The 24,817-nt window shown below is 51.9% G+C and overlaps 11 protein-coding genes across 11 annotated transcripts; 6 read left to right on the top strand and 5 right to left on the bottom strand.

Annotated features, from left to right (window-relative positions):
• The first annotated feature begins 2,392 nt into the window (after window positions 1–2,392).
• PV09_04864 (uncharacterized protein) lies at window positions 2,393–6,391 on the top strand. Its single transcript, XM_016358293.1, has 3 exons — window positions 2,393–2,803; window positions 3,096–5,390; window positions 5,494–6,391. The coding sequence occupies exons 2-3, from the start codon at window positions 3,542–3,544 to the stop codon at window positions 5,736–5,738; spliced, it is 2,094 nt and encodes a 697-aa protein (XP_016213911.1). The 5' UTR covers window positions 2,393–2,803; window positions 3,096–3,541; the 3' UTR covers window positions 5,739–6,391.
• Window positions 6,392–7,023: 632 nt separating this feature from the next.
• PV09_04863 (uncharacterized protein) lies at window positions 7,024–8,751 on the bottom strand. Its single transcript, XM_016358292.1, has 4 exons — window positions 8,671–8,751; window positions 8,169–8,608; window positions 7,878–8,100; window positions 7,024–7,822 (listed from the first exon to the last, which is right to left on the bottom strand). Exons 1-4 carry the CDS (start codon window positions 8,699–8,701, stop codon window positions 7,800–7,802), a joined length of 717 nt encoding a protein of 238 aa, XP_016213910.1. The 5' UTR covers window positions 8,702–8,751; the 3' UTR covers window positions 7,024–7,799.
• Window positions 8,752–8,887: 136 nt separating this feature from the next.
• PV09_04862 (uncharacterized protein) lies at window positions 8,888–10,809 on the top strand. Its single transcript, XM_016358291.1, has one exon. The coding sequence runs from the start codon at window positions 8,992–8,994 to the stop codon at window positions 10,618–10,620; it is 1,629 nt and encodes a 542-aa protein (XP_016213909.1). The 5' UTR covers window positions 8,888–8,991; the 3' UTR covers window positions 10,621–10,809.
• A 501-nt stretch (window positions 10,810–11,310) lies between these two features.
• PV09_04861 (uncharacterized protein) lies at window positions 11,311–12,593 on the top strand (the record flags this gene model as incomplete). Its single annotated transcript, XM_016358290.1, has 2 exons — window positions 11,311–11,880; window positions 11,941–12,593. 2 exons carry the CDS (start codon window positions 11,311–11,313, stop codon window positions 12,346–12,348), a joined length of 978 nt encoding a protein of 325 aa, XP_016213908.1. The 3' UTR covers window positions 12,349–12,593.
• On the bottom strand, window positions 12,534–12,983 carry PV09_04860 (uncharacterized protein; the record flags this gene model as incomplete). The annotated part of the gene is made up of 1 exon (XM_016358289.1): window positions 12,534–12,983. The coding sequence occupies one exon, from the start codon at window positions 12,981–12,983 to the stop codon at window positions 12,534–12,536; it is 450 nt and encodes a 149-aa protein (XP_016213907.1).
• Window positions 12,984–13,502: 519 nt separating this feature from the next.
• PV09_04859 (uncharacterized protein) lies at window positions 13,503–14,108 on the bottom strand (the record flags this gene model as incomplete). The annotated part of the gene is made up of 1 exon (XM_016358288.1): window positions 13,503–14,108. The coding sequence occupies one exon, from the start codon at window positions 14,106–14,108 to the stop codon at window positions 13,503–13,505; it is 606 nt and encodes a 201-aa protein (XP_016213906.1).
• Window positions 14,109–15,323: 1,215 nt separating this feature from the next.
• PV09_04858 (uncharacterized protein) lies at window positions 15,324–17,195 on the top strand. The gene is made up of 2 exons (XM_016358287.1): window positions 15,324–15,825; window positions 15,880–17,195. The coding sequence occupies exons 1-2, from the start codon at window positions 15,783–15,785 to the stop codon at window positions 16,758–16,760; spliced, it is 924 nt and encodes a 307-aa protein (XP_016213905.1). The 5' UTR covers window positions 15,324–15,782; the 3' UTR covers window positions 16,761–17,195.
• A 380-nt stretch (window positions 17,196–17,575) lies between these two features.
• PV09_04857 (acyl-CoA thioesterase II) lies at window positions 17,576–19,265 on the top strand. Its single transcript, XM_016358286.1, has 2 exons — window positions 17,576–17,966; window positions 18,069–19,265. Exons 1-2 carry the CDS (start codon window positions 17,757–17,759, stop codon window positions 18,957–18,959), a joined length of 1,101 nt encoding a protein of 366 aa, XP_016213904.1. The 5' UTR covers window positions 17,576–17,756; the 3' UTR covers window positions 18,960–19,265.
• PV09_04856 (uncharacterized protein) lies at window positions 18,849–22,151 on the bottom strand. Its single transcript, XM_016358285.1, has 2 exons — window positions 19,254–22,151; window positions 18,849–19,205 (listed from the first exon to the last, which is right to left on the bottom strand). Exons 1-2 carry the CDS (start codon window positions 22,120–22,122, stop codon window positions 19,075–19,077), a joined length of 3,000 nt encoding a protein of 999 aa, XP_016213903.1. The 5' UTR covers window positions 22,123–22,151; the 3' UTR covers window positions 18,849–19,074.
• Window positions 22,152–22,324: 173 nt separating this feature from the next.
• On the top strand, window positions 22,325–23,980 carry PV09_04855 (uroporphyrinogen decarboxylase). The gene is made up of 4 exons (XM_016358284.1): window positions 22,325–22,425; window positions 22,477–22,518; window positions 22,576–23,111; window positions 23,158–23,980. The coding sequence occupies exons 1-4, from the start codon at window positions 22,371–22,373 to the stop codon at window positions 23,620–23,622; spliced, it is 1,098 nt and encodes a 365-aa protein (XP_016213902.1). The 5' UTR covers window positions 22,325–22,370; the 3' UTR covers window positions 23,623–23,980.
• PV09_04854 (uncharacterized protein) lies at window positions 23,637–24,807 on the bottom strand. Its single transcript, XM_016358283.1, has 3 exons — window positions 24,232–24,807; window positions 24,079–24,172; window positions 23,637–24,010 (listed from the first exon to the last, which is right to left on the bottom strand). Exons 1-3 carry the CDS (start codon window positions 24,318–24,320, stop codon window positions 23,711–23,713), a joined length of 483 nt encoding a protein of 160 aa, XP_016213901.1. The 5' UTR covers window positions 24,321–24,807; the 3' UTR covers window positions 23,637–23,710.
• Between the last annotated feature and the right edge of the window lie 10 nt (window positions 24,808–24,817).

Here is a 24,817-nt window from a genome sequence, read left to right as displayed (position 1 = left end):
CCGGCCAGCAGCAAAAAGCGCTCTGGGACGCTGGGCGCCTCCACAAATGACAAGCCTTCGCTCGCTCTCCTGATCCCTCGCTGCGCCGGCGTGTCGATGGGGGTAGTCCTGTTGCGGCCTAGCGCTGTATTGCCCGTCTATTTTGGGAGGGTTCGCCTGGGCCTCAGCCACCCAGACCCGCTCGTAGCGCAGGGCAACCTTCCCACGCTCCCTTACTGTGGTGCTTTTGTGACGGCCGTCTCCAGACCTCGTGATGACAAGAAACAACATCGCAACAAGATGAATCGTGCTCCGACGCTTGCTCTGTTGCTCCGCACCTCCCGCCCGATGCGGTCCCTGTGCTGTACAAGTGCGGAGTCGAAGCCATCTGGCGCGATCCGGTCTGGATGCGCGGCTTACGCCCTTCGCCGTCGCTGAAGCTTGTTTGCATCACGTGCCCTCGCCCGCAACTCGCCTGGCATGAAGCCTTTGCCGTCTCCCATACCGTGGACAGACAGCGGTTGAGGCATAGAACGTCCGTCCAGCGCTGCGTGGCTGCCAGAGCGACGCACGCATCTAGGCAAGATGCTGATACAGGACAGCTTCGGAACGACACTCAAGGGGAGCTGGGGGGTGGAAAACTGTTGCCAAAGCGGAATCGTCATTTCTAACCCTTGGACGGGGAGCGAACCTCCTAGCCCAGCAAGGATCGATCCCAGCAAACACGCTCATCTCAAATGTCAAACCGGCTGTCAGAAAATGTAGGTACCATAAAAATGGCTTCGCTACAAGCACGCTGTTGGCCTTTCGGCGCTGACACCGGAGCCGTCTCCCATCTCACCGCTGACGGTCCCGTGGCTCTGAACACAAGATCGTCTACCATGTCCGCAAAAAACCCAACATGGTGTCACGGTTGGACAGCGCCTCATCATTTATCGTTCTGTGGCAAAGGGGCTCGAAAGATGCAACGGGTGTCGCTAGCGCGTGGGAACAGCGCAGCTTGTCCTGCACGTTCAAGCACACGCACGACGATCTGAGATTTTCCCTTTCTCCTGTCGGGCACGAGGCGTGCTTGTCCAGGCGACCATTTGAAAACTCTTTTGGTCGTTTGGGCAGAACTTGCCTCTCCAGCTGGCGTCGTTGAAGGACCGGCTGTCCTTGCCTGTACGATGCGTGACCGTCCGTGTTCCTCTCTCGACTTTTTTCCACTTTTCTGGGTAACTCAGGTTCTAAGCGCGTTCTAGAAAAGACGAGCGGAAGGTATGACATTTGAACGAACACAAGCTACGAGGCGCATGATGGCAAAGAGGCAAGAAAAGCCCATGGCAGCGAGCAAAATCGCATGTCAGCTGTCCTATCCAGATCGTAGATAACACCGGCGCGTCAATCTTGTGTATCACGGCGCTTCCTCATTGGGAGCCACTTCGCGATAAGGCCCAGCATGTAGCCGACGTCGTAATTAAACCTGTTGTGGACTGGAGGCATATAGTAAGACCAAGGGAAGAGCCGCAGAACGCTTCGTCTGCGGTCACTTCCAACTTTCGTCGTCAATCATGCTACCTCTTGACGAAACGCGACCGCCCGCCTTTCCACGCGGTTCCATGGAGAGAGAAAAAAAATTACGGGACACCCGCTTGTCCCGTCGCACAGGCGAAATGAACGACGCACCTCCATCTGCCTTCCCCCTATCCCTCTCTCGGCTCGGAAATATTAGACCAAAGGGTTCAAGGCCAGCACAGGCCCAGCACGCAGACTGCGAGCGGCCCGAAAGCAGCATTAGGGGTCGTCGTATCGTGATGTCCGACGGCAGTTCTAACAACCCAGAATGGGGTTTTTTTTTTTTCCTTGGATGGGACAGCAGCCAAACAAAGACGGAGCTTGCACCACGCGTCTGGCGACGGCCCAAAGGGCTAGCCGTCATGGTACGAAGACACACATGGCTTGGGGGAGTGGAGCCATCACTAGAAAAATGAGACGGGAGGGGGGAATGAAAAGGGAAAGAATAAATTTCGTCCGAACGTTACTATCATCATCAACGAGAATAATGATGTGCCGTCTGGCAGGGACACTGAGCGTGCGGCGTAGGGGCCGGTGGGGGGAGGAGGAAAGAATATCGCGACCGTTCTCCATGCGGCTGCCGGCGCTCCGGAACGGTGGACTGGGATGGACTGGCAGCTCGCAGCGCGCAGCTCATGGCACGGCAGCGGCTTTGTAATGGCACGTACGAGCCAACCGACGGTACCGTAATAATGTCCAGAGCTACTTGCGTGCAAGCCCGCTGCTGCGGTGGGGTGGGCTAGGCAGATCGCCCAAGCCATGGCATGGTGGCCGCTCTTTTTGCTCGCAGAGAGCTGAAGCTGAGAGTCGCGATGAGCGCGAGCACTGGCTGTTCGTTCGAGTGGTGGTCGAAAACGACAAGGACGCGGGAGAAGGCAAGTTCCTTTTTCCTCGCCGTCTGCTCGACAACATACAGACAGAATAAATCTCCGGCTTGCTGATCTGGCCTCGTCCGGACCCGCTCTGGCTCGTTCGGGCGGACGCTGGGCGCACTTACAGTGAGCGAGCACATACGCCCGCCCACACACACACAAGCACCAGTACACGCTGCGTTTCTCCTGTCCACGGCTCCCTCGCACGGCCTCGCTCCCTCACGCATTGCACACACATGCCTTCATCATACAACGACGCTCCACCACCGACCAGCCCAGTCTCGTTCGCACGCTGGTAGCCCCCCCAAGAAAAGCGGTGTGCAGCCGGTGCAAGTGTCGCGCTGCTGTGGTTTGTGGTCGTGTCGTGATACGGTGGGCAAGAAAGGCTTTGCCTGGTGAGTTTACTTTTTCTTCCCCCTCAGGACTCACCAGCGCGCTCTCTCTCTCGTTCTCTCCCTCCATTCGCTCACGCACACTTGTCCCCTCTACCCACGCCCGCACTCGCACGACGCGCTGCGTGTATGAGCGACGTATCCATGCGGCTTGAGCGAGAGTCCCGCCCGTGGAAGCCGCCGCGATCGCGTCATGGGCCCAGCGATGCTCCAAGCACCCCTCCCTCTCTGCCGGAAGCGGCGCTCGTTCTGGCATGAGCGACTCCTCGTTTCCATGCTAATCCCAGCCCCGTAGATCTCCAAGAATCTAAACCGCCCTGGCCTCTTTCGCGCCTGCTACGGCCACATTCGTACGCCATAATCTAGCCAGCATACGTTTCTCTCTTGCTTTCCAGCTCCCTCTTGGCTGTTTGCCATCGTCGTCCACTCGCTTGATCTTCACAAAACCATTTTTTGGTCCCTGCGTTCGCTTGTGCTGCTCAGCCTGGTTGCCTTTCTCACCCTTGGCGCTGGCAAGACAGGAAGAGAGACGGAAAAAAAAGAGCTGGGCATCGTATACGAGGGGCAGCGGCCCGTTTTGGAAGCTATATTTACGAACCCGCGGCAGGCGTTTCAGAACCGACAAGACGACATCATCGTCTTGTACGGCCAACAAACGTCACCGCTTGCTCTTGAGGTGCCGTTCTCCACCCGCACACGCGTACACGAAACCTTGCCGTCGCTCCCGCATCCCACCCCATCATGAGCTCTGGCAGCAACGTGGGGATGGATCAGCTTTTGCCCTCCGTCACTCCACCCATACCGCAGCCTGCGCCAGCCTACCTCGATGCTCAGCAGCGCGACGTCGACAGTGTCTCTTCGCCCAATCAGCCCCCCCTCTACAGCACGCCTAACTTCATGCGAATGTCCTCCATAGAGCGGAAACCGATCGGCGGCAATGGTGGAAGAGGCCCTGTGTCGCTGCCGGCCCGGTACAAGAACAACCCTCCACCAGCCGCGCCGAACGACGGCAACAATCACGCCGCCGCGTCGCCCGCAGCCAACCGTGGCTCGCAGATTTCGGTCACGCCAAGCGTAGATGGCCAGTCCGTCGACTCGAGAGAGCTGCAGACGCCGGAGCCGGGACACTACAGGGACTCTACCTATTCAATGCCGCCCACTCAAAGTATCCCGACCCACCACGGACATATAAGAGATCCCTCGGAGAGCATAGCGCCCTCGGAGGTGGGGGAGATCTCGTCGACAAACACGCCGATGCAGAGCCAGCTTGGCTTTGACGCGCACACGGGGCGTCACGACGAAATAAGAGAAGAAGACAATGAAGATGCACAGGCGGAGATGTATCCCCAGCTGCAGTATTTTCACCAGCCACCCCGAATACGTAGCGAGCACAATGGCGCCGGTTCTCCTGTGCCGGAGATCAACTTGCCTGTGGAAGACCTGCAGAGACCAAGATCGACCCTGACGGTCGGTTCGGGCTCGGATGGTTCGCACGGCGCTCGTCGGTCGCGGCTGTCCGTCGCTGGATCCATTTCACCGGGAGGCTCGCCCGCGCAACAGGGCCGCAATTTCTCACGGCACCGACACTCGCCGGACAACAGGCCCCTGTCGTACGTAGATCTGCTTTCCATGCCGTACGCACAACAAGTAGCGCCCGGTGCATCGCTGAATAATTCCGTGCTCAAGAACGCCGTCGGAAGCAACGCCTCGCTGTTGGACCACAGCAAAACCTTGGAGATGTACCGTCAGAACGTCAAGAAGACCTCGGACCCTGCCGTGCAGTATGAATTTGCCGTGTTCATGGTGCAGATCGCCATGGAGATGCCCCCGGACGAACGAGGTGGCCCTAACTCGCGTGAAGACATGCTCAAGGAAGCGAAGCACATTCTGCACAAGCTCGCCGACAGGAGCTACCCGTTTGCGCAGTACTACCTTGGCGACGGCTACTCCTCTGGCCTGTTCAACAAGGGCAAGGAGGACTATGACCGTGCCTTCCCTTTATTCGTCGCCGCAAGCAAGCACGGACATGCCGAGGCGGGTTATCGCGCTGCGCTGTGCTACGAGTTTGGATGGGGTTGCCGCAAGGACTACGCCAAGGCCGTGCAGTTCTACCGCGCGTCTGCGTCAAAGAACCATCCTGGCGCGGCGACACGGCTCGGCATGGCCTGCTTGGAGGGCACGATGGGCCTGACGAACCACTATCGTGAAGGCATCAAGTGGCTGAAGCGGGCGACGGAATCGGCAGACATGCAATACAACGCCGCGCCATACGAGCTAGGCCGCCTACACGAGAACGGGTATGGCGACGACGTGTTCAAGGACGAGGTGTACGCCGCCCAATTGTTCACAAAATCGGCCGAACTCGGCCATCCAGAAGCGAACCTGGTCATGGGCAAGGCATACGAGTATGGCTTGCTGAAGTGCCCGAAGGACGCGGCACTCAGCATTCACTTCTACAATGGCGCAGCGCAGGCTGGACTTCCGGAAGCAATGATGGCTCTGTGCGCATGGTACCTTTTCGGGGCGGAGCCCATCCTTGCCAAGGATGAGAACGAGGCATTCGCCTGGGCGCTCCGCGCTGCCGAGCTAGGTAAGTCGTCGACTCTCTGTGGACGAGCCCCCTCCAATCTTCCCCTCTGTCATGTACATTACCTGAATTTCACCACATTTTGCTGACGGAACATACAACGCAGGCTATGCTAAAGCAGAGTATGCCGTCGGCTACTTCAAAGAGATCGGTATTGGCACGCGGCAGGACGCTCTCGAGGCGAACGTCTGGTACGTGCGTGCCGCGCAGCAGGGTGAAGAGCGGGCCAAGCAGCGGCTCGCTATCATCCAAGATGCAGCATCTGGAGGCACAGGGCAGAATGTGCTGGCCAATGGCGAGAAGCCGAAGACCAAGAAAGGGCTGTTTGGGAAGCTAGGCATGAAAGATTGAGGAGGGGGGAGAAGAGCGACATGTAGTGAGCGTTTTTTTTTTTTGCGAACCAGTTCTGTTAACGTGTGCATAAGCATCTCTACAGGAGGAAGCAACCGTCGTCGTTTAGATAGACATGCCGCCCGAGGCGGCTACGGCAGCGGCGACGAGGCTGTGTGATCAGAAAGAGACGCGCACAAGACACTGAGGGGGATGGCGGTGGAACTATTTTGAACGCACTTTATTTTTCTCGCATCGAGGCATTGCATAAACGTGGCGCAACGGACCAACATTTTGATTTTGATGATTATGTAAGGGGCACTGCGCAGCAAATATGTCTCCTCTTCTTCCCTTCTCCCTTTCGCCTCATACATCACAATCACTCCCATCCTTGCTCACCCTTGGAGACTGAGAGAACCAGAAGCACGCTTTATGATTGGTAATCTCAACATCCGTATCCAAGTCATCAATCGCTCTTGTGGACAGGGGAGAGGCCGAAAGTGGACTCGGGATATTGGACAGTTGGATTTGGGAGAATAGGAGAGGGAGAAAGGCTATTGATAACTCGCTGCTCTGTTCTTTTTTTTTCGATAGCAAATACAATAATGGTAATGCCGAAGGGGGGCAAGTGTTTTCCAGTGAAAAGGTGGTCTACACCGCCGGCGTTACCGTCCTCCTTCGTTTTATTTTTGTCCTCCTCAAACATAGTAGACTCTCAACGAGAGCGAGCGAGAGCATCATTTTCCTCACTGTCCTTGTGAAGCAATGACGAGTCGTCGTTTGCCACCTGTTGCAAACGTTGCCGGCTGCTCAGGAGCCGCAGGCCGGATCACGAGACGACCGTCGTACCGTTCCTTGGCCCCAGTCGCACATGGGAACCGTCGCGACCGGTCAAGCAAAAACCTCGCGTCCGCGGCCGCGCAGGAAGAAAAGAGGGTTGGGGGGCCAAAAGCCCCTTGGTGAGGAGCCATTCGAGGAGCGAAGCCGTGCTCGACGTGCCGCCTTGCGAACGGCAGCCTCGGACGCCCCTCCTCTCGGCCCCGGACGTGGAGAACAGAGGGGCCTTGCTCAACATGTTGTCTGCATCTGCAGGACGTGTTTGTCATCGCGAGAGCCCGAAGCGTGCTCTGGATGGCTTTTGGGAGGGGGGGGGAGGGGGGGGGAGAGGAAGAAGACGCCGTGGAGGACGGTTCTGAACCGGTTCGGATCTCGTCTTCTCGCTACGGGCTTCAGCGAAAGAACCCCGTCGTGCTAGGTTGCTTCGCCTCAAAGACTCCAAAAAAATGTTTCTTTTTCTTAAAATTTCTTAAAAAAAAAAAAAAAAAAAAGAGCTCGACACTCATCCCCATCTAGCCTTCGACCGGTTGTTGCCGGCGTAGACATCGTCGAGACCCGGCCTGGCCTTCCCGCCAGCGACACGGCGTAAAAAGGCGACGGTCCCTGCCTCACGTCTACATCGATCCGGGACCGTGTCGACGCGTAGCCATTGCAATTTTTGGGGCTCCGAGGTTTTTTGTTGTCCCGCGACAAGTTCCGAGGTCTCTTGGATCTGGGCTTGACGCCGGCAAGGCTGGCCAAACCCAGGTGCTCGCGTTCAGTCCTAAAGATGACAGCGTCGGTAGGCAACGGCCAAGTTTGGGCTCCCCAAGGCAGGCTTGGGACGAGTCGGAATGGCGAAGCGAAGGTCCGGACCGTGGATGGAATGGACGATGGCGACGTTCCGCTCCGAGGTTTGTCGGCTGCTGGAGATGCCATTTAGGGAAGATAGATGGCGAGAAAAGAGGGTGAAGTCCGGGAGGGTTAAAAAGCAAAAGAGAGCGGGAAAGAAAAAGGCAATGGGATATAGTGGGGCTCGAAGGGATAGGTGTCCCCGGTCTTAGCGACACGAGGCAGAAACAGGTCGGTGTCGAATGCTTGATGATGAAAACAGCTGGAGGGAGCGACACAGCTTTGAAGAAACTGGACTCATGGTTGGAAATGATTGCTTATGACAAAAGAAAAAAGATTGGGCGCATTGGAAACTATATAGACAGAGTTTTTTGCACAGTCCGCCCACTCTACTTCGCCCGTTGTACATTGTATCTATGCCTTCTGCGAAACGAGTCCTGTTTAAGTGTTAGCAGCCAATCGGCACGTTTAATATATAACGGGAAAACATACTCTCAACGTCCTTCACGCTCTGGTCAAGGATCTGCTGGAGCACCTTCGGGTTCTGAAGCTCCTTCTCAACCTTGGCAATGACAGTGTCTGCCAGCTCCTTTTGCTGCCTCTGTTTGACGCTCTGCTCGTATCGAACCCACGAGTCAAGTACGTTCTTGGCTTCGGCGGCAATGGCGGTCTTCTGCTCGAGCTCGTACGCTTCAGCCTCGAGCTTGGCGGTTTCCTGTTGCGTCCATCTTAGCATCATCACCAAAATTCTCCAAGGTACCATTTTCAAGCAGAAAAACCTACTTTTGAGATCTCGAACAGGGTCTTCGTGATGTCAACGACACCACCAAACTCCTTCACGCTGGCAATGCGGTCGTTAACGGACTTGGTGTGGTTCTCCCGCGCCTGGTTAAGGACAGCCCTCATCTTATCCTGCTGTCCCCGGGCCCACTCCGCATATGCCGGGCCACCGTACTTTCCGACACCCCAAAAGACAGTCAGCAGCGACAAAGCAACGATGGTTTCCTCATTGAAAACGTAGAGCTCGTTGCTGATAGCAGCGATAGACAAACCCGCACCCGCCGACAGGATTGCGGCCTTGGAGGCAAGCGAAGAGCCTGGTAGCGAGTCCAAAATGGACTGAGCCTTCTTCTTAGGCTCTTCCGCGGGCACGTCTGCGTAATAGCGAGCGGCGATGGAGGGGAGAGCTCGAGGGGTGAGGGAAGGTCGAAGACGAGCAGCGCCTGTTTCAGAAGGTTTAGCATCTCAATGGCTTCAAAAATTGCTTGATTGGGGTTTCGCATACTGATGGCGCTTCTCGAGAGACGCGCTGCCATGGCTGCGATGGGATTTATGCGGTGCAGGTGATGAGCTTGCTCGAAGTGAGTGTTGCGAAAGAGCTTCTTGAGGTTGGCCGGCTAAACTTCGGCCCGGCTTTTGGCGATCCCAGATCGGGCGAGCTAAGCCAAGTTCAGCACCCAAAAAAAAAGATTCGAGTATAATCTGTGTAAGTGCACGAATCCAAAAAATAAGAAACACAGCATTATTTACGTGGCTGGTTCCTGATTGTGAAACTCGTTGGAGTCTTTCACACACTCAATTCACCGTATCCACATGCCCAGGAGGCATGCCTTTTCTTCAGATGGAACCACAAGCCGGCAAGAAGCGAAAGCGAACTGAGAAAGCGAATACCAGGCCTTCCAAAATCAAGAGCGCGCAGCCAAGCGACGAACAGACTTTAGAAGATGAAGTTCTGCAGCTAGAGTCTCAAGTTCTCGAATCTCGAAAGCACTACAACAACATACCCAAACTGCTTGCGCTCGCTAGAAGGCAAGATCTCATCACCGACGATACGCTGCTCAGTGCGATTGCATTGTGCCGGATATACACACGACTGTTTGCGAGTGATGCCTTAGCGAAGAGCAAGGAAGAGGATGGAACTGAAGAAGTTATTGTAAGATGGCTGAGAGAACGACTAGATGAATACATTCAGCTGTTGTGCGACAGCGTGCGAGATGGCTCTGAAACAGTGCAATCTCCACTTCTTTCTCTGGCTATGCGTATGGTCAAAGAGCAGATCAACTACGACGGGTCAAAGGAATGGACCAAAGGTATCTTTCCTCGCGTCGTTGATGCTGCTCTGGCTGGGGGGGAAATCATTTGGGAAGAGTTTTGCGCTACCTTTTGCGCCGAGTATGACGATGTTCGAGTCTTTACTCTTGTGCATCTCACTGAACGTCTTCACACAAATCCAGACGAGGAGCTTGTGAATGCAACCATCAACCTGCTTCTTGAACTTAAGCCTCCACCTGAAGAGAATGACAAAACTACGCTCTTTGCATCACAGATCGCGAAAGGGGTCCAGAACCTGGTATCGAGCAAGAAGCAGCGCAAGGCCGCGCAGGGCGCATGGCTAGCTATCCTCAAGTCACCCTTATCGAAGCAGCAAAACAAGCAGATTCTCGGCGCACTCGTTGATAGCATAGTTCCTTGGTTCACCAAGGTCGAGATGCTCATGGACTACCTGACAGACTCCTTCAACGTCGGCGGCGCAACGTCGCTACTAGCTCTCTCGGGCCTCTTCCATCTCATGCAAGAGCGTAACCTGGACTATCCTTCCTTCTACCAGAAGCTGTATTCTCTTCTTGACGAGGATTTACTGCATTCGAAGCATCGATCTCGATTCTTTCGACTCCTAGACGTGTTCATGGGATCGACACATTTACCCGCTGCACTAGTCGCGAGCTTTATCAAACGTCTCTCTCGACTAGCATTACACGCACCGCCAGCTGCAATCGTTGTGGTGGTACCTTGGATATACAACATGTTTAAAAGGCACCCGCAGTGCACGTTCATGCTTCATCGAACAGCCCGCACAGCTGAGCAACGTGCCGCATGGGAGACAGAGGGATTCAAAGATCCCTTTGATGCGTCGGAAACAGATCCAATGGAAACGCAGGCGATTGACAGCAGTGTATGGGAAATCGTGACGCTGCAGAGCCACTGGCATCCAAATGTAGCGACGTTAGCTAAGATTGTAAGCGAGCAATTTACAAAGCAGAGTTATAACCTGGAAGATTTCCTGGACCATAGTTATAAGAGCCTGTTGGATGCGGAACTGGGTAAGGAAATGAAGAAAACGCCAGTGGTTGAGTGGGAAATACCTAAACACGTTTTCTTAGAAGAGACTGCTGGTGTGGAAGGCCTGAATGTGTTTGGAATGTTGATGAGGGATGTGATTCAAGAAAGTTCCTAGATGTCAATCAGAGGCGTCTTTGTTAATCTCAATATGCGACTGGAAATAGTCGAATTAGCCGAGGGACCATACGATCTACTGAAGAAAGGAGCTTAGATTCTGATTCCTATCAAGTGATGAGGGGCAAAGTCCACAAAAATTACCCTAGGGAGGAACCCAAGTAATAAAAAGACGCGAGACTCCTTTATACTTCCGACTTTCAATATCGGTGGCTCAAGCCTGAATATAAGGTACGGCTTTCTTGAGGACGTAACAAGTTCATTAAAAATCATTAGAATCTGATGTGAAGATGAAAGCGCATAGCGATCCCCATCCGGCTAGGACGACCAGGTAATTCTCTACGTAAGCCAGGAGCGTATGAATCAATACCGCATCTTCCAGCTCCTTCACAATTCGTTCGTGCCAGCAACAACATAAAATAAAAAAACTCATGTAACATATTGATTCATTGGGGTGAATATGAGCAAATTTATTCGATCCTTTTATCCGGCCTTAGAACAGCGACATGCTATGCCGATTCTCTATGTGCCAGCTTGTTTCCTGCTCTCTCTTCTGCCTTTTCTGAGCTCGAAAAGACAACTGACCGTATCAATCTCGTTCCCCCTTTTGCTTCTATTATGCATCCGCGCCCCAAATTACACTTTTGGCGATCCATCATCCGATTATTATAACAGCAGTCCATTTCTGGCAATGCCGGTATGGTACATTGACTTTGTCCTTCTGACCCCAATCCAGGGCGAAGACAGCCCAGCTTACATCGGAGAACCTGGGGGAGACAAAAAAACAGTCAAGCGATGGCAAGATCTTGAATCAGTATATCAGAGACTGCGTTGGGCTGTACGGCTCATGCTGCCGGCTCATCGCGGAATTGGATGGAACTGGCAGGTCAAAGGCGTACGTTCTGATCCATATGCGAAGTTTCCAAGGTGGAAGTACGTGATCCTCCACTCAGGATGGGCATTATTTTTTTACGCGCAATCTACCGTTATGCTTATTGTCCTTGGCTGGGCTATCGAGACCCAGCAACGAGCAATGAACTCAGAATTTTGGAATTCTGCTACATTAAATGCGCTAATCGGTTGGTCAGGCGCTACGTGGGTATGGGACCGACTTAGTTGCGCATACCATATGGCAGCGGCGCTCAGCGTCGCAGCCGGAATTTGTTCTACCTGGGAGTGGCCGCCTTTGATGGGATCATTGAAAGATTCGTGGAGTGTTCGACAAATGTGGAGTACAGTCTATCATCAGACTTTCCGCAGAGTATGACACCCATACTAGCACCATGGAAATGATGTAAAAATTAACGGAAAACTGAAACAGATGTTCTCCCAACCGGCAATGCGCATTACTCGAGCTTTAGGTTTTCGCAAAGGCACGCTTCCATCCAGGTACATGCAGCTTTACCTTTCCTTCGGTATCAGCTGCATTCTTCACCAGTTCCAGATGTTCAACGTCACACGCAGGGACATGGGCGAATTCAACTTTTTCATGTCCCAAGCTGTTGCCATCACAATCGAGGACTTCGTCCGGTGGGCGTGGAGAAAACTGCACGGATCTAGTCCCAGCCGGCGCTTCGATTTGCTCATGGGCTATGCTTGGACGTTTACTTGGTTCTCGTTTAGCTTGCACGTATATATCAAGGGGCTAGTCGCAGCCAATGTCATAGAGGATTGGCTTTTTGGAGTCGATCCGATCAATTTCGGAAAATCTATGAGTCTGAAGGTCTAAAGTGGACTGCGAACATGACCGTTGTGAGAACCCCATGATGGCGAAGACGGGAAAACGGTGATGCCTATCGTTTTGAATGGCAATGATGGCTTTGATGGGAATTTGGCAGAAAGACGAATCGAATTATACTTGGGAAACCGCGCTAATGAGGATTGAAGTATGATTTTGCAAATGAATGCACAAGATTAAGGTGAAAAGACTTGAGACAGAGGCGTTTCATTAGGATGAACAAGAAATTCGTCAACAATAGAAAATCCAAAGTCTTCCGCTGCCTTGTCAAGCATTTCTCCAATCAACTTTCTCAGCTGCTTATAGAGCTGAGCCCCGTCATTCTCATCAATAAATGAGGAACACTGAATCCACTGTGGTTCGTGTCGAAGCGCATCCTCCACCTGCTTGGATCGGTGAAGCAGCTCGAGTCCAAGAACTTTCTGATTTGGAGTGACAGCAGATTGTGCAACGTTAACCCATAGTTCAGACCAAATCTGCCAAATCTCTGATATTCGCATCAATGGAAGATCGTCAAGCACCCGTAGCACGCTATGAGACCATTCTAATGCCCGTAGATGATCCGTGAATTCTCCAGCATCGCTAGATCCTAGGAGATTTTTGGAAAGACGAATTGCGTACGGCATGGTATAACAAGCCTCAACCTCTCCTAGATACATAGTTTTTTTTTGCCACGTCTTTGTTTCTGATTGCCGCCTTTAGAACATCTTCAAATACAACATCAAGAGACTTTGAATAATCCACAAGAAGACGTTGATTGGGCAGGACGAGAGCTTGCAGTCCGTACACCTTGTCGCGGCGATCACTGCACTGCTGGCCTGCGTACTTGTTTATGGCCTCTGAAAGTGGTAAAAGCTGCGTGGCTTTACGTTCGGCACCGTCCGTAAGGAATATTATGTCTTGTACGAGTTCAGGGACTTTAGTCAGGAAGGTGATGATAGACCGTTGCTTAGGTCGAAGTAAACGATTGACACAGCTGGCCGAAGACCACATTTTTCCACAGGTCATTGCCGAATGTAGGTCGCGAAACCCTCCGGTGGCCGATGCAAAATGTGATAGCACGAGCTAGAATCAACTCTTGTACTATCCAAAGCGTTCCCCAGTACTCCCTTTTCAATATTTCAATGATAGCCTCCTCGCTTTTTTTAAGGTAGAAGATCTAGCATTGTGCCGGAGAGGCATTTCCAAGGCCGCTCTGCCCACGTCTCAATTTCATCAAAAGCATTCTCAGTGCTGGGACCAAGGCCATCGAGCCAAACAAATACATTTGCATCTTTGTATACGTCACTCATCACATTTACGAGCTTGTTGCGCTCAGGAAGATCCTCTTGATTGATGCAAATCTGATCAATCCAGAAGTATTCATCCTGACACTCCTGCACTAGGATATGAAGGAAATTATAAAGATTATGACGTACGAAAAACGCTTTACCGTCGACTGTAATCTCGAAACACGGTGCTGACGGACCCCACGTGTAGGAAAGTGGGCGAAAGACAATACTGGCGTTATTCCCATGCTTAGACTCGGTGAATTGGGAGACCTCTTCCAGGCGGAAGTGTTTAAGATGACCTTCTAGCTCCCCTTGCACATTTAAAGTTACTTTGAAGAGGCGAATTTGTTGACATGAAGGATCCAGTGGCGTGTAGACGAATCGACCACTACTTGCTTTCCAAATAGTTGAATTGAGCAACGACCGTCGAGTGTCCTGAATGCTGCTGAGCGAGGGTGTGCTTGACGAACTGATGTTCATATTTGGCTTCATCAACGATCATAACATGGTCATTGTTCAGGGGAGTTCAGCTAACGAAGAGCTTTGATAGGGCTACCGACCGATGGCTTCCGATGTTGCACAATGAGTTCCGATCCTTGATCTGACTCAGACCAGGTTAAGACGACTGTGCATAGTTTGAGACATCCATGAGGCCAGCGATCTTCAAGGGCAAACCATCTAATCATTTGACCATCCCTAGCTCCTGCCTATCGACTAGCTTAGAGCAGATGCAGAGTGGAAGAAAGTGCTTGATGCATCAAGACGCGCAGGGCACCAAGACGTCAAAGAGGGTTGTCGATCAAATTAAAAGACACACATGCAAAGACCGTGCATCCAGCTACGGAACGCGGCCTCCGCTTCATTCCTCAGCAAAGAGAAGAGTTGGCATCACAGGGAACTTGTCAGATCTAGCGAGGCATCCCTTGATTCATCCCGGGTCGATCAAGACCTTCCGAGCGTGGGCTTTCTTTGGTAACCTAAAGTCTAAACTCGCGCTTGGCCATGACCGATACCCATCACTAGCCCGAGACAGTTGTGATCCATTTTTAAAGTCAACGTCGTATCCCAACGCGACACCTGTGCTCTCCGCTCTTAAGCATCACTGTTCTTCTTCGACCTTTCGACAAGTCACCCCACTGCGCCCATTAAAGGCAGCCTGATCAAAACGATCCAGCCCGATGTGGCGGCCAATCGATGGAGACTGCCTAGGACTAGGTGCAGTTTCAACTCGTGTTAAGCTGACGGGTGAGACACAGCTGATTGCATATAGAGTCCATGTTCTCTTTGGCACTCATGTTTCATCGCTTTTCAAGCCTGCTCGAATCCTGTTCCAATCCTGTTGGCGAGGGTAACGTTTCTTTTTAGCGGGGCTGTGCAGGCTGCGTGCATAAATTGTCTTATTTGTGGATCGTTCGGAGTAATCAAACAGGGAGTCGACCACGCCATTTCCTCAATCGGCGGCTATGCAGAGATCCACGCTGCGCCATTTCAGCAATGCAGCTAAAGGGCTAACTTGAGGGCGCTTTGATAAAGAGGGCGGCACCCCTCATCAGAAATTGGTTTTTCCCGGAGCCTTTCTATCTGGCACTAAACATGCTGTATTTTGGTCTCGACAACGCCTTCTCTGCTGAGAAGGGTGTACGGCGAACTTGCATCCACCCTTATTTTCGCTGCCAATTGATGATGACAGGCCATGTCTGCTCTGGCGAGCTATTCCTAACCCAGGATGCGCTGAGTCCTGTAGAGTGAGGTAATGTAGAATGAAAATTGGACTCAGTATACTGGACCCCGCGGCCTCGATTCTTCAAGTCTCCAGCAAGAGTGTATCACAAGCCATCACAACCTCTAATTCTCTGCATGCCTGATCTTGAAACTTTCTGGTGATTACAGTTTACACTGCCCTGGGCCTTGAGCTTCGCTGTTCAACACAACGGGCACATCTCCAACTGGAGATGGTGTCGCTGAGCAACTAGATTCCTGCGCCCGCCCGAATCAAGACTACTGCAGCCTCCACCCTCTTCACCCTCTGCATAACATTGAGCGAATCTTTCTCAATCTTTTCTTTGATCTGTGTTCCTTATCCTTTGACTTTTATGACCATTGGAATCTTTCAGAACGTGAGATTGTAGTGACATCCGTTCGGGCGTCAGAAGAATGGAAGGCCTTTTTTTAAACCAAGACAATCATCCGTACTCAGGTGGGATGAAAGCTAAGGTTGCATGGAATACCGCTAATGCTCAAGGGTAATCAGAAGACAAGGACGGCGCCAATAGCCTCTATACCGACGACGAAGAGCGATCACTTACTGTGTCGGGAACATCTCGTCCATGCCACAACGGATATGTTGCTCCACAGCAAGTCCAGCTTGTGCCACAAGACAATGACGAGGAACATGGCAACTTAGACCAAGTGATATATGTTCAACAACACGTATACGACTCCGGTGACCTTGACCTCGACTTAGAATTTGTCGAATTTTCTATCCATCACACATATACCCCTGGAGACCGAACTTATTCTGGAGGACGAACCTTACAGGATTTCGAACGTATGTCAGTGCTGAAACAGACTGCTCAGACTTTTCCGCAAAATGATTCGTATACAACATTCTTCGACGAGCCTACCATGTTCGAGACAACACTGCCCTTTGATGATACGAACATTGCATTTCGACTGGAACCAGATGACTCAACAAATTGTGTGGAACCTCTTGATGCGTATGATCCTTTGGCTGGTCTATCCACCGATCTACAGCTTCTATCGAATTCGGCCGCATCAGCTGCAAAGCCCCAACGCAGTTTATTACCGATGACGGGCAAAACACCTGTTAGCGACCATCGCCCTCAGGAGCTTACGTGCGACCAGTGCGGTTCAACAAAGTGCAAGTCCTTGGAAAGTCTCAAACGGCACAAGGACCGCGAACATGGCAGCAAGGTCAAAATATATTCCTGTCCTTACGCGAACTGTCCTAAAAAGTACACGAGCAAAAAAAATACGGACGTTGACCGACACGTTAATTCCTTCCACCTTGACAACCGGTCATTCGTCTGCACGCGTTGTGGGAAATCGTTCTCGAGAAAAGACAACTACTACAGGCATGGCCGCAGTAAGAGATGTTCAATGTCAGTATAATTGATCATTGCTTCGATCGAATCTCGCTCGAAATTAGCTGAATGTGGACAAAACTTGGGAATTCGTGAGTGTGGAAATGCCCATCTCATGAAGCCAGGACGGAATTATCAGTTGGACTTGATGCAGTGCTGCTGTTCCTTCAATATGATGATACTCCCCTGCGGTAAGCATCCCTTAGTTTTCTCGCTTCAAGGTGCTTTCGTCGATGCGTTACATTTTTGCGTCAGTGCGCCTTTTTTTGGGATTTGCACTCTTTACACCATCGCTCTTGCCATGGCTGCATGCAATTTGAACGAGTTTATACACTTTGCGATCAAACTTGTTGATTGCTTTTGCTCTCGCAATACATTACCGTCGCGTCAGACGAGGTTGTAAGCAGTCAAGATATTATAGGCAATGAATTGCTAGCTTCATCTAATGAATGATCAACTTCACCCATAATCAAGATTGCCCATACTTTCCTTAGCATCGTCCCTTTTCCCTAGTTGCTTTCGTTCATAGTGCCATGAGAAAGTCGCAATCTAGGACACTACCGAGTCCGTTGTACGCGTTTCGTTGCCTAGAGTCTATTTAAGCAGACGGAAAGCCGTGTTGTGGGGACGTTGCCCTTGCACTTTGCTGGCAACGCTTTCAAAAGCGTCGATTGTGGTCTGTGGACAGCTTTTCGACGCTTCATGCAGATCTCAAAACGTCAAATTGTGGGTTTCTAAGCCGTCAACGTGTTGGACGCATGTGCAGCAAAAAGCGGGCTGACTCGAAAAGTCATCAAATTGGCTTGCTTTCGGCAAACCTCGGTATATTCTCATCCAGTACATTCCCGCCCTTGAACGCAAAGTCGGCTACTGCTGGCTCCTCGCCCTTATACCCAACTGCCAATTGAACTTCGCTGATAGATCCGGCCGCCGTGTAATCTCTCCCTTAACCGTTTATTTATTTCCATTTTGTATTTTGCCTGGCCCCAAAGATTTCTGCCGCCCCTCGAAAAAGACGTGAGACATGGCGCCAAAGCCATATTTCAATTCGGCTGGTGAAGTCGTCCCTCTTGCTGAGCTGATGAGCTTGGAAAGAATAGACGCGAGGACGTTTCGATCACGAGTCAAGGCGTATGCTCCCACGGGTGGAGAGAATGGCGCGTACGGAGGCCATGTGTACGCCCAGAGCTGCTGGGCTGCAGCCCAAACTGTGCCTGAGGGTATGATAATTCACGTGAGTCTCTCGATTCTAGGCTCAACTTCTTTTATTTCCTATTACTATGGTCAAGATGGAGCCATTTATCAGTTCCGTGCAACAATTGACCTCTCGGAATAGAACGTAACTGGTTGGTTTACCTTGGGAGGAATACCCACAGAGCACTTCGTATACACGGTGCACAACCTCCGGGATGGCGGCAACTACTGCGTGCGCACTGTGACGGTGACTCAGATAGAGGAAAAGGGCGTGTGCTTCACGTGTACATGCTCCTTCAAGCGTGCCGAGTCTTCTCCGTTCAGGTTCCAGCATAATCTGGATATAAAAAAGGAATATGGGGAATGTCTCAACATTGCAGATCACTTTGAACATCCCGAAATGCCCAGCCAAGATTCCTGGTGGTTCAACAATGTCCATCTCCCCAAGAATCCCAATCACTTTAACCCGCTCGGCGGTCTGCACCTCCGAAAAGTTAACATGAAAAGCTACAATGATAAGCGAGCTCCCATTGACAAGAGGCGTCTCATGATGTACACGATACGCGGCAGTCTTCCGCAAGTTCCAGCATCGGTGCTCAAACAGAAGAAGCCAAAGTACAGTCGTGAAGCAAATCTTCATGCAATTGCACACATCTACGCTTCTGACCGCAACTCTCTTTTCGTCATTGGAGATCACCTCGGGATCAGCGCAGACGCAAAACGCACGGCGAGCATATCACACACTGTCATCTTTCACGTCGGACTGGAGGAGCTGATGTTTCCAAATGAGCCTGCGGACCGTCCAAAGAATGCAGCCCCCACGGAAAATGTCGCGGGCTCAGAATCAGCTCCTGATCCGGAATCGAAGGGACGGAAATGGTATATGCAGGAAGTATGGACCGATCGCGCTGAGGGCGGACGTGGGCTGCACAGAAGCAGGATCTGGGACCCGGAAACTGGAGTCCATCTGGCCACGACGATACAAGACGGTCTGGTGAGATTCAAAGACGATTCAAGTCCTCCCAAGTTGTAGAGCATTGGATGTCTCGGAGTACCTTTAGCTTATCCAACTGTCCACTTTTGAGTTCTTGTTCGGCTTTTGGACACGACACATATGTGGTCAAAGCTTGTAAATTTGTATTCATGTTTCAACCGGAGGCTACTAGCTTCTGCTGAGCTTTGTCTCTAGATATAGATTCATCGCTCAATGCGGTCGAGTTAGAGACCTTGATTTGCTCGAGCACTTTTGAAGCGACCGCGATAGCGTCTTCTGGCATGCCTGCATAGCATCAGTTATCTAAACCAAGACTGAATAATGTAGACGAACCAGCTAATCTCGCAACCTTGAGAGCATGTGGATTGCGATTGATACCCTGTCTCAGCTTGTGGACGTATGAAAACGACCCATCCAAGTGTTCTGCTACATCCGTGCAGTAGCAAGCTAGGTGCTCGAAGTCCCTCGTCATATCGGCTAGTACGTGGAAGTGTGTGGCAAATAAGGCTCTACTCTGATTGACATGGTACAAGTGGTACAGCGAGGCAAAGCCTACTGCAATACCATCCTCAGGTGTGGTGCCTCGTCCCACCTCATCCATGATGACAAATGATTTGGGCGTAGCTTGCTTCAGAATTTCAGCAGTCTCCAGCATCTCGACCATGAAGGTTGACTGGTCTTGATAGAGGTTGTCCGCCGAGCCGACTCGGCTGAAGATCTTGTCCACGAGACCGATCTCAGCATACTCTGCAGGAACATATGAACCTGTTTGTGCAAGTATAGACAGCAAGGCGTTCTGTCGCAAAAACGTGCTTTTGCCGCCCATGTTTGGCCCAGTGATTAGCAGGATCCTAGAATCGCCACCAACAATGCAGTCATTCTTCGTGAAGCTTTTGCCTTGCTCGATCAATCCAGCCTCGACCGTGGGGTGCCGTCCGCCACGGACATAATGGCGGTTGCCATTGTTGAGCAATGGACGAACCCAATTCTTCTCTATAGCAAGAGTGGCGAAACTACAGGCCACATCTAGTTCGTCAAGAACGGCTGCGTTCTTGCGCAGATTGACAATGTTCTTCACAACTAGTTTCCGGAGCAGGTCGAAGACGCGTTGTTCCTCCTCCCTAATCAGATCTTTGAACTTCTCGATTTTACTGCCCAGTAAAGTCCAGTCCTGATGATAGAATGACCTCGTCGAACTACTCGATTTAGCGTGCGTTATCTTACCAAGCATCGAGAAGTCAAGCAGGGAGTCTTTTGCCCCTGAAATGTGGACAACGTGGCCGTGAGGCTGTAGCCATCTGAGCGAGAGCTTCTTGGTCCCAGTCTTCTGTCGCCATTCAGCTTCAAGCTGGTCCTTTTCGTTCATCAAGTTGTCTAGTTCTTTGTGCAAAGTAGTAAGTTTTGCACTTGCGCTGCGCCTCATTATCCACAAGTCTGTTGGTACATCGAGATCTCTATCCGGCGCCGCAGAAGCAGCTTTCCTCACCCTTTTCGGCAGACCCTTCAGTTTTTCCTCGCCAGCTTCCTCGAGCATGTCGTCTGCAACCGCAAGCATCTCTGCTGCCTTTTGATCTTCTAGCTGATGCATTACTTGTAGCCTCTCCTCGTCAATTGCCTCTTTTATGCGCGCCGCGAGTTGTCGCGGTTCTTTGAGACACAATGACTTAACCAGCTGTCCGACGCGTGCCTTTCCCGGTTGCGTTGTTTGTGGCAAGCTCGAACACTTTCCTTCATCAGCGTTATTTTGAACATGTTCAGTAAGCTTCTGAGCAAGCTCCGAAGTGATATCAATTGTCTTCGCCAAGCGAAGTAGATCATCCGCATTGCCTCTTCCAAAGGCAAATCCTGAGGCCAAGCGACGTGAGTCAAACGAGCCCTTAAGTAAAGTGACAGTCTCTTCACGGAGAACCGGATATTCGATCATTTCTTGAACAAGATCCAGACGTTCGTTAATCTCCTCAAGCGACATAGATGGTGCCTGTAGACGCTGGCTCAACATCCTTGTACCACTGGGTGTCGCTGTTCGTTTGACTGTCTGCATCAGACTACCTTTGAATCCATCCTCTCGCATAGTCTTCGTAATCTCGAGTGCGCGTAGACTGTGTTTGTCGATCATCATAAATTCGTTTTCACTGCGGTGCACTGGATTCTGTAGCTGCACACCTTCTTTCTCGAGTTGTTCCAATTGAGTGTCATTGACGTATTTCAATAGCATGCTGCCCGCGGCGACTTCAATATCCGAAAACTGACGTGACTCGAGCTCTGAACCCGTCGGTTGAAATACGCTCAGCCACTTGTTCGACGGATCTGGTGAGGTTTCGGCAGTCGTATAGGAGATGCTGTGATGGCCTTGCCGAACAATGTCCATGAGCGGTGATTTCTTCGCTGTTTCGAACGACTGATCAAGCAGAACCTCCCGCGGGCCTATCCTTGCGATGGTTGAAGCCAGAGCATCTATCTCGGTTCTTTGCGTAAAAAAATCACCGCTTGACAAATCAATCCATGCCAGCCCGACATCACGAGCATTTGAATCGACGTGTATGCTTAGCAAAAAGTTGTTCACCCAAGGATCCATGAACTTTTCGTCAATCAGCGTGCCCGGGGTGATAATCCTCACAACCTTCCGATCAAACATGTTCCCATTGTTCCTGATGCGCTCGGCATCATCGTTTTTGATCTCCTTCGTTATGGCAACGTGCTTTCCCAGATCGTTGACCAAAATCTTCAGATACCTGTCCATCTGATGGAGGGGGAAGCCAGCCATGTACACGAAACCCTCGGGACTTTTGACTGTTGGCTTTTTCGCCAGTTTTAGGTTGAGCAAAGGAGCAAATTCTTGGGCCTGCTCGAAATACATCTCGTAGAAGTTGCCGAGCTTGGTCAAGATTACGCAGTCCGGATACTTGCGCATGTTGTTGAGATGCTGCTGAATAGTGATCGAATATCCCGATTCTGAGTCGCTATCGTCGGTTTTAGCGCTTCCAGCAGGCAGCGCACCTTGCGGGATAGATTTAATTGTCACTGTGGTCTTTCTCTTCGCCCCTCGCGAGAGCACTTTGGTCCCCAGCTTTAGTCTCTGCGGCACAGATGGAGCCTCTCTCCATCTAGGCAAGGGCGCGGCCAGCGTCGAGACCCATCGGCATTCTGGGCAGACATATTTTGACACAATCCGAGCGGAGCCAGACCTGGCGAACCGCCTCATCTCATAACGCGACCTTTACGTGATGGAGCTTGAACGCGTGGTCACGCTCAAGTCAAAGGGATGTTCAAAGCCACAGCAATGTTTTCTAAAATAGGACTAGCGCCTCCCGCTTCAGGCTGAGGACCCCTTTGCGAGCAAAATTCTTGGCGTAAGGCTAGCACGAAATTATCCATAACCGCGGGGAGGGGGACCTGCATTTGACCAAAAATGCTCCGTCCTAGCCCACAAGTCACACAATTGACTGCATAATGGCGCCGCAATTCGAGCCCCTCAAAAATGACCTTCTGCTTCGCGCAGCCAGAGGTAATCGAAATGCAGTCAAGAATGAAAGAGTTGGTATCTAACACGCTGTAGGCGAGAAGACGGAGCGTGCGCCGGCGTGGGTGATGCGTCAAGGTTAGAAGCTCGGCTTAGGCCAGGCGCGAAAGTGCTGATGGTATTAACACCGTACAGCTGGACGCTACTTGCCCGAGTATCATGAGGCAAAGGGAAATCATGATTTTTTCGAGTGCTGTCGCTCCCCCGAGATTGCGTCCACGCTCACACTACAGCCGATCGAGCGATACGAAGGACTGGTCGATGCAGCCATCATCTTCTCCGATATATTGGTGATCCCGCAAGCCATGGGCATGGAAGTCGTCATGGTGGACAAGAAGGGGCCGCACTTCCCAAACCCACTCAAGTCGCCTAAGGACCCGCAATATCGCGAGGTGATGGATCGTGCCGTGGATGTGGCGAAGGAGCTGGATTATGTGTACAAGGCAATCACCATGACGAGGCATAAATTGGCAGGGAGAGTACCACTGTACGGGTTTTGTGGTGCGCCGTGGACGCTGATGTGTTACATGGTCGAGGGGGGCGGAAGCAAAATCTTCAAGGAGGTAAAGACGTGGATGTACAAGTACGGAGACGCTAGCAAAGCGCTATTGCAAAAGATAGCAGAGCTTTGCGTCGAATACCTGGCGTTGCAGGTGCAAGCTGGTGCTCAGGTATGACCACTCCGTAGACTCACGGTCACGATACTGACAAACTGAGATTATCCAAGTGTTCGACTCGTGGGCAGGGGAGCTGTCTCCCGCGTCCTTCAAGCAGTTCTCGTTACCCTACCTTGTCCACATTGCCGACAACCTCCCTAGGCGTCTGGAAGAGCTCGGACTGGAACGTGTACCCATGACCGTCTTCGCAAAGGGAGCCTGGTATGCGGTGGAGGATCTTTGCAAAACAAAGTACGATGTAATAGGCTTGGACTGGTTACATGACCCGGCCACGACATACAAACTTGCCCGCTCGTACGGAAAGACGCTGCAAGGCAATGCGGACCCAGGTGTGCTGTACGGCAGCCATGAATCGATAACCAAAGTGGTCGAAGAGATGGCAGCGGGCTTTGGCGGGGGAAAGCAGGGCTGGATCGCGAACCTTGGGCACGGAATAACGCCGTTTGTCAACCCGGACGATCTCAAATTCTACTTTCAAGAGCTGCAACGCGTGACGTCGAATTAGCATCACGCTAGACACGTAGATCCTAAAATGGGAAAGGAGGAGAAAAAAAAGAAATAAATGAAAGTAGAATCTTTGACGGACTCTCTATTCACGCAGGGGGATTCTCGCCGATGTCCTCGTACCACTCCTCCGGTTTCTCTCTGATGAATTTGGCCATGAGCTCCTTGCCCTCCGCGCAGTCTAGCACGACAACTTCGATGCCTCGCGTCTTGAGGTAATTCTCGCCACCTACGAACGTTTTGTTCTCGCCGATGACGACGCGCTTGATGCCGTACATGACGCAGGCTCCTGTGCACATGTCGCACGGGCTCAGGCTGGTGTACATGGTCGCGCCCTTGTATACAGATCCGGGCAGTCTCCCCGCGTTTTCCAAAGCGGATATTTCAGCCTGTCAAATGCACATTAGCATGGCAGCGGCAGAAGAAGGAGGATGCGGGTGACGTGGTGTGCACGCACGTGAAGCGTCGGACTGCCCTTTTGGATGCGCATGTTGTGACCTCGCCCCAGTATTTTGCCGTCTGCGCCGACTAGACAAGCTCCAATAGGCACGCTTTTTACAGTGAGCAACAAGACGATGAAAAAAGACACGGGGTGACCGCGATGACTTACCCGCCTTCCTTCGAGCCTTGCCGTGCCTCCTCCATAGCAGCTTGGAAGCCAGGCTCGGCCTCCCACTTGCTGTCGTCGCGGGTGCACATTGCCACGAGAGCTGCAAGTGCCAAGCGAGAAAATCCGGCGGATCAACAGGCTTATTCTGCGTGACGACTCCTCAGAGCGAGTCTCGGAATTTTAACTGGCGTATGGGCCGGCTGGTAATTATTTTTATCTTGGATTCCTGCTCATGACTATAAACTTGCTTTGCACCGTGGGAGGACCGATAACGGCAGGGATCTACTTGGGCCTCAGGCTGAAATCAGGCCTCAGGCTGCAAGCTAGCCTTCCCCTTTCGATACGGGAATGCCCGCGCGAGCGGATGATGAACGGCACGCAGAGCGAAAGATGTCCCACTGTAGGTACATTTCGTGCGCCTGGGTTGGATCATCCGGCTCAGAGGATTGTGACGTGCTTGAGGTCCGCCGATCAGAGCAAAGTTTTTTCGTGAATGATCTTCGCTCACAATGTGCGTGTTGGCGACGAACGGGTGCGGCGTCCGGTGTTCAGCGGGCTTGGGGGCACAGAGGGTTGGGAACAGCCG

This window comes from Verruconis gallopava (genome assembly GCF_000836295.1).
Source record: "Verruconis gallopava strain CBS 43764 unplaced genomic scaffold supercont1.14, whole genome shotgun sequence".
Taxonomy (NCBI): Eukaryota; Fungi; Ascomycota; class Dothideomycetes; order Venturiales; family Sympoventuriaceae; genus Verruconis; species Verruconis gallopava.
This window is presented reverse-complemented; position numbering and strand designations above follow the sequence as displayed.

Bases quoted from the DNA above. Each gene is read 5' to 3' on its own strand.
- PV09_04864 (XM_016358293.1), top strand. From the start codon at position 3,542: ATGAGCTCTGGCAGCAACGTGGGGATGGATCAGCTTTTGCCCTCCGTC. The intron at 5,391-5,493 runs GTAAGTCGTCGA...CATACAACGCAG, and splicing joins GCTCCGCGCTGCCGAGCTAG to GCTATGCTAAAGCAGAGTAT.
- PV09_04863 (XM_016358292.1), bottom strand. From the start codon at position 8,701: ATGGCAGCGCGTCTCTCGAGAAGCGCCATCA. The intron at 8,609-8,670 runs GTATGCGAAACC...CTTCTGAAACAG, and splicing joins TCTCTCGAGAAGCGCCATCA to GCGCTGCTCGTCTTCGACCT. The intron at 8,101-8,168 runs GTAGGTTTTTCT...TGGACGCAACAG, and splicing joins CCCTGTTCGAGATCTCAAAA to GAAACCGCCAAGCTCGAGGC.
- PV09_04862 (XM_016358291.1), top strand. From the start codon at position 8,992: ATGCCTTTTCTTCAGATGGAACCACAAGCCGGCAAGAAGCGAAAGCGA.
- PV09_04858 (XM_016358287.1), top strand. From the start codon at position 15,783: ATGGAAGGCCTTTTTTTAAACCAAGACAATCATCCGTACTCAG. The intron at 15,826-15,879 runs GTGGGATGAAAG...AAGGGTAATCAG, and splicing joins AGACAATCATCCGTACTCAG to AAGACAAGGACGGCGCCAAT.
- PV09_04857 (XM_016358286.1), top strand. From the start codon at position 17,757: ATGGCGCCAAAGCCATATTTCAATTCGGCTGGTGAAGTCGTCCCTCTT. The intron at 17,967-18,068 runs GTGAGTCTCTCG...CTCTCGGAATAG, and splicing joins CTGAGGGTATGATAATTCAC to AACGTAACTGGTTGGTTTAC.
- PV09_04856 (XM_016358285.1), bottom strand. From the start codon at position 22,122: ATGAGGCGGTTCGCCAGGTCTGGCTCCGCTCGGATTGTGTCAAAATAT. The intron at 19,206-19,253 runs GTTCGTCTACAT...GATGCTATGCAG, and splicing joins CAAGGTTGCGAGATTAGCTG to GCATGCCAGAAGACGCTATC.
- PV09_04855 (XM_016358284.1), top strand. From the start codon at position 22,371: ATGGCGCCGCAATTCGAGCCCCTCAAAAATGACCTTCTGCTTCGCGCA. The intron at 22,426-22,476 runs GTAATCGAAATG...AACACGCTGTAG, and splicing joins TCTGCTTCGCGCAGCCAGAG to GCGAGAAGACGGAGCGTGCG. The intron at 22,519-22,575 runs GTTAGAAGCTCG...AACACCGTACAG, and splicing joins GGCGTGGGTGATGCGTCAAG to CTGGACGCTACTTGCCCGAG.
- PV09_04854 (XM_016358283.1), bottom strand. From the start codon at position 24,320: ATGTGCACCCGCGACGACAGCAAGTGGGAGGCCGAGCCTGGCTTCCAA. The intron at 24,173-24,231 runs GTAAGTCATCGC...CACTGTAAAAAG, and splicing joins CAAGGCTCGAAGGAAGGCGG to CGTGCCTATTGGAGCTTGTC. The intron at 24,011-24,078 runs GTGCGTGCACAC...TGCATTTGACAG, and splicing joins AGGGCAGTCCGACGCTTCAC to GCTGAAATATCCGCTTTGGA.